This window comes from Perissodus microlepis, chromosome 13, assembly GCF_051167445.1.
Source record: "Perissodus microlepis isolate ML-2025 ecotype Zambia chromosome 13, ASM5116744v1, whole genome shotgun sequence".
Taxonomy (NCBI): Eukaryota; Metazoa; Chordata; class Actinopteri; order Cichliformes; family Cichlidae; genus Perissodus; species Perissodus microlepis.
The window spans coordinates 5,307,375-5,313,359 of record NC_140473.1 but is presented as its reverse complement, the minus strand read 5'-3'; the positions used below and the strand labels follow the sequence as shown (position 1 = coordinate 5,313,359).

The 5,985-nt window shown below is 45.9% G+C and overlaps 1 protein-coding gene across 2 annotated transcripts; it reads left to right on the top strand.

Annotated features, from left to right (window-relative positions):
- The first annotated feature begins 2,393 nt into the window (after positions 1-2,393).
- On the top strand, positions 2,394-5,696 carry zfp36l2 (ZFP36 like 2 zinc finger CCCH-type). 2 transcript variants are annotated; one of them, XM_084947772.1, is made up of 2 exons: positions 2,394-2,735; positions 2,935-5,696. In XM_084947772.1, the coding sequence occupies exons 1-2, from the start codon at positions 2,646-2,648 to the stop codon at positions 4,144-4,146; spliced, it is 1,302 nt and encodes a 433-aa protein (XP_084803898.1). In that variant the 5' UTR covers positions 2,394-2,645; the 3' UTR covers positions 4,147-5,696. The 2 variants fall into 2 exon arrangements, with proteins under 2 accessions (XP_084803898.1, XP_084803899.1); XM_084947773.1 differs by having other exon boundaries at positions 2,395-2,735; positions 2,938-5,696.
- The last annotated feature ends 289 nt before the right edge of the window (positions 5,697-5,985 follow it).

Here is a 5,985-nt window from a genome sequence, read left to right as displayed (position 1 = left end):
TTTTTTCTTTGTTTGTTTCTAAATGCTACGATGGTTTTAAAGAGGCTGCAGATGATAATAACAACACTTTGTGAACATGTGTGCAGATTTCTGGCAATTGTGGAGCCATAACAATAATTTAAGCCGGGCTTGTGCGAAAACAACACTCGACGCACTGTTCTCTTATCAGCGGGAATGTGTCACACGACAAACTTCCAACAGTGTCAGCATTGAGCTCGCAGTGCGTCCTGCGCTCTCCATGTCCACCAGGGAATTTTAATTCGGAACAAAACAACTCGGGCGCCTTGAAGCTTTTCGGGCTTGAGTGCGGCGATTGTGTCGGCGCTGACACGTCACCAGAGTTGTATTTCAGCGTACGCTTTTGACTCCTGTGTGTTTATACGAGGTGTTATTTTCCTGTGATATTTAATTTACTGCAGGACTCTTCCCATTGGACTGCGTTTTTATTCTTCCCTCTAGTTTTCCCGGTTATGTAATTAGGAGGCAGGCACAATACGCTACTGTCCTCCCTGAGTGTGTGTGTGTGGATCCATGCTGCCCCCTCATTCAGCTGGACCCTTCTCTCTCCCTCTCTCCCTGGTAGCCATGTTCCCAGTTACAGTAAAACTGATGTAATGTTTTGGAGCGCCTCGACATCCCCCAATAAAAACAGAGCCGTGCAAAGGGAGAGCGGTTTCTGCGGGACGAGGATGTGTTCGAGGGATTTCTCAGGAGCCTCACTGTGTCTGTCCTTCACATTAAACTATTTATCACAACTTTGCAAATAGTCCTGGGGCAGCCCTCAGCCTAATTTTAGGGTTGGTAGTAGTAGATTCCAAGCTCTTATGTCACTTGTTTTTCGCTTGTTGCTATTTTCCTTTTTTTTTTTTTTTTTGCCCTTCTTCCATCTCTAACCAAACCATTCAGCCCTTAACAGTACACTGAATCATGTCACAGAAGGAAAACTTTTAGAATCACTCTTCCAATTATAATAATATATGGAAAACCAGTGTTGCAGAAACCAGTCATTTCTGGTGATATGTGTTGCTTTTCTTCTTCTTTTTTTAAATACCCTCCTGCCTGAAATATCTGCCTTTCGGAGGCCTGATATAGAGCTCCCGTGCTCTGCTGCCAACTCTGCAATCTTTCCACTGTGGTTTTTTTTTTTTTTTTTTAAACTTGTCATAACTCCAGAGAGCAGACTTGAGGAGTTTGACATTTTCATGTGAACATTTTGCCATCCTTGCAAGGATGGGGGGACTTATTGCAACCGCACTGCACTCTTTGACTTTACAACCGAGGGACTTTTTATTGTTAGGCAGGGAGGTTTTATTAAAATGGCAAAAACATGTTAAAAATGATTTTCTTGCGTCTCAGGAGCTTTACTTTCACCTCTTTGTGCAGAAATACCAATTGCTGTGCTTTTATTTAAAAAAATAATCAGTTAAAAGTATGATAGTGCTCCAGTTTAACTGTCCTGGGTGGACCTCTAAAATCTTATCCAGCTCTGGTCAGCAGGTGGCGCCTCAGTCCTCCTCCCCCTTCGCCGATCCCCCTGCTGCTCTCTAGGGGGCAGTGTTGCTCTGTTGCTCCACACAAAAACCACATTCCTGCACAGTCTGGGCCTTCTTGAGGTTGGAGGATGGTGAAAAACAAGTTTTAGAGGAACTTAGGAGTGCTTTAAAAAGACTGAACCAAAACAAATCTATTTACTGCAGTAATGACTCTGCACGTTGTGCTTTAGGAGTGACGGCTTCAAAGGTGAAAGCCAACACTTTTAAAAAAGTTTAGTCGTGACAAGATTAAAGTGGGTCATGCTGGCATATAGAACCTGTGTGTGTGTAGAGTGGATACTGTGGATTATGCAACCAGTGGAGTCTAAAAATTGTGCTGCACTCTGACTGGTCTTTTCTGCGCTCATACTTGTGGTCTCACCCCATCCACAGGCAGAGACGCAGGGAGAGGCTGAATTTCCTTCCATTACAAATACATGTGTCAGCTTCTTAGTGCACAAGAAAAGAAGACTGTCGGTTCAAATCCCAGGACTTGAGGAACCTTAAAACCTCCCTCTATTTACGACAGCGAGCTTCGCTAATGCGCTGCAGGCTGGCACGCATTCATAGTAGAGTACCGCATTCTTTCTCAACGAGCCCAAAAAGCAAAACCAGCTTCCACAAAATTGTGTGATTTAAAAAAAATTTAAATAAAAAAATAAAAAAAGTTTCGGGGGCGTGAGAGGGTGGTGGTTGTGGGGGGGGGTTGGGCTGGAGTTGTATTTCATTTTCAAGGCGTGGTGTTAAAGAATAGACGGCCAACCGGTGAATGGAAGTTTTTTTTTTTTTCCTCGGGGAGGAGGCGGCTCCTCGAAAAAAGTTTGCGCCGACTTGAGCTCGCCCCTCCCCGGCCACGCAACATTTATACGAAGGCTTAGAGCTCCCAGCAAAGCACTCTGGCTCAGCGCTTCTTAAGGGGAGGAAATAAAACCACCTACAACTCAACAACACAAACCTAACCCCCCTCTTTCCCTCCCTCCTGTTTCTTTCACGGACTTAAACCTGCACATAAGCTTTTTAAGCAACTTTTCAAAAGTTTTTTTTTCCACAACCAAAAACCAGTCGTGGCACAAACTACCGCTCGTCGCATTCAAGGATCCTGCTCGGTCCTCCATGAAAGAGGCAGTGCGGCAGCAAGTTTGGGGAAAAGAGATGTCAGCGACCGTCTTGTCAGCTTTCTACGACATGGACATGCTTTATAAGGTAAAGTTTGACGCTTTAAGAGTCTTTTCTTGTTCTGAATGAGTTTTGTGCCTGAAGTGGCGTACTAACTTGTGCACAGTTTGCATGTGTTCGACTGCAACAAGTTGTAAATACTGCAGGCGCAGTCTTTACGCCATGTGCTCAAAACAGTAACGCAGTTAACTGTCCGAGACGCTAACTTGGTGTCATTTCTTCCCAGCAGCAAGATAAAAGCATGAACATGAACGCCCTCCACATCAACAGCATGCTGGACAAGAAGGCGGTGGGAGCTCCGGTTGGCGCTCCCGGCTCCGGCGGCGCCTTCACGCCGGGATTTTACCGCAGAAACTCGACCAGCAACGTGGAGGCGATGAACAACGGCAACAAGTTCTCCATGGGCACCTACGGCAGCCCCAAGGAGAACACGCCGAGCAGCAACAGCAGCGCCACGGCCCTCATTAACAAGGAGAACAAGTTTCGCGACCGCGCTTACAGCGAGAACGGAGAGCGCGGCGTGCTGCAGCAGAAGCCCGGCTCACAGATCAACTCCACCCGCTACAAGACCGAGCTGTGTCGGCCCTTCGAGGAGAACGGCTCCTGCAAGTACGGCGAAAAATGTCAGTTCGCTCACGGCTACCACGAGCTGAGGAGCTTGTCCCGCCACCCTAAATACAAAACTGAGCCGTGCCGCACCTTCCACACCATCGGCTTCTGCCCGTACGGTCCCCGCTGTCACTTTATCCACAACGCCGACGAGCGCCGGCCCGCTCCGCCCGCCAACGCTAACGTGCAGACGGTGGAGCCCAGATCGGCTCGCGAGCTCTGCGGCTACGGCCAGAGAGAGGTCCTGCCGCCGCAGCAGCAGCTCGGCTACACCCAGAGGGACAGACCAAAGCTTCACCACAGTCTCAGCTTCTCCGGCTTCTCCACCCACCACGGACTGGAGTCTCCCTTGCTCGACAGCCCGACGTCCCGGACCCCTCCGCCTCCCACCTCAGCCTCCTCCTGCACCTCCGCCCACAGCTACTACAACGACGACGTTCTGTCTCCGAACTCCGTGCCGTGCATCAACAGTGCCTTCTCTTTCCCCGGACAGGACCTAAAAGCCTTACTGGCCCCGCTGACTGTGCACACCAGCAGCAGCTACGCCAACAACCACTCCGCCGGTGCCTACTACGGGAACGTGCAGAGCAGCGTGTGCCCGCCTTCCCCTCCGACTTACAACATGAGCCACTTGCAGGCGCTGCGCCGCCTCAACGAGTCGCCGGTGTTCGATCCTCCTCCCAGCCCGCCAGACTCGCTCTCTGACCGGGAGAGCTATGCGAGCGGGTCCCTCAGCTCTTCCGGGAGCCTCAGCGGCTCCGAGTCCCCGAGTCTGGACGCTGGAAGACGTTTGCCAATCTTCAGCAGGCTGTCGATTTCAGATGACTAATCACACTTTTCTTTTTTTCTTTATTTTTTTTCATATGGATTATGATGGACGAGTCAGGGGAGGTGGGTTGTCAGTGAGTGAGAGACTGTCCTTCAAAGCAGAGGATCCCAGGATCCCACCCCACTGCCCTCATTTCAGCAGCATCCATCCCTGCTGAAGTGCCTTCGCGCAAGACTTTTAAAATCTCTACCAGCTCTAAAGGTGCTGACCCTGCTCCGACCTCGCTGGAGGGGGGCAAGAGGAGAGTCTCACCCGCAGAGATCAATAAAGCTTCAGTTTAAAGTGTCCTTGACCTGGCATTAGTCTAGTATTTTTTTTTTCTTTATATGTAATATAGCTGTAATAAAACTTAGATAGCAAACAGAAGGCATTCCATCAGTGCCTTGCCCAAGGGCTCATGGCAGCCCCCTTCTCCCTTATTGTTGCTCTATCAGGCAAGCCACACTTTTCCTGGGATTAGGTGTGTGTGTGCGCGTGCATGTGTGTGTGTGTGTGTGTGTGTGTAACATGACTTGACAAGAAGAAGAGACTGTAAGCGGTTTCAGATTTCCTCCCATCCTGCCAAGAAAATGCCTTGACTTAAAGTAACATTATTATTTTTTTCATCCTCTTCTTCTTTCCTCTCTGAAAGCTTCAACTTCCATTCCAGATCTGTCTCTCACCCAGCGCCACCCAGTGGTTCGTTTGGTTAGTGTAGTTTGTTGCTTGGTTAAAAAGCACTCTTGAGTTGGGCTTGTTTGGGGAAATCACTGCTGATGGTTGAATATATATTTTTTTAGCTGTTTCTTTTTTTCTCTTCTTTTTTTGAGTGATTTACATAGCGGTGCATAACTGGCTATGGACTATTTAACTTATTTATTATCTTGTGAAAAAAGTATAGGCTACATTGGTAATTTGTGTCCATACTGTATTTATCAAGTATGATGAAGCAATAGATCTATATTCTTTTATGTTTAAATTATGATCGCCATTATTAATCTGCATAAAGTGGAGTGTATGTTCTTTTCACAGTAATATATATATTGTTTTTTTTCTCCTTTTTTGTAACTTCACTTGGTTATTTTTATTGTAAATGAGTAAAAAAAAAAATCTTAATTTAAGAGAACGTATGTGATATTTATTTCATTAATTTTGTTTCCTTGTTTACGTTTATTAAAAAAAGTTTGCGTGATTGCTGTTTGCTCCTGAGGTTGTGTGTCAGAGCTGTAGAAGGCTTTTCTTTTTTTATTTCTTTTTTGAGGATCCTTATTTAGATGTGTCTGTAGAATGTATAAACAATGGTTTGTCATAGACCGTCCAAACCTTCGTTCCTCTTTTCGTTGATCTAGATCAGACTTCAGTGACAAAGAATCCGAGTCAATAAATTAACCAAAAAGTATTTTTTTTTTTTTTCCTTTTTCATTTTCTGTTTGCACGAGGTCACACTGTGATTCCAGCCACGTGCTAAAGAATGTAGCAATCCCTTGTGCCCCAGTATTATTGTGTAGTGCCTATGGGGTTCATAATCTTGACATGCCTTAAAATTAACCAAATAAAGTATTTTTCCTACATTGCATCTTTTTATAAATCCAGATGGAACTGAATGTAGTGTTGGATTTTTGTTTCTTCTAGAGGTTGTTACCACTCCAGACACTCTGACAGGAAAAAAAGAAAGGAGATAAAACACAACTGTAAACTTTCTCAAAGTCCCCATTCCTCGTTTTTGTTTGGTTTTTTTTAAATATTGAAATCTAGTGTTGAGTTTGCTGGAGAGGGAAGTTGGATGGACACATTTGGATTGTACATAGTAGGTACAGGGGGATGCGCACTATGTACTTTTGACTACTTTATCAGAAGTAA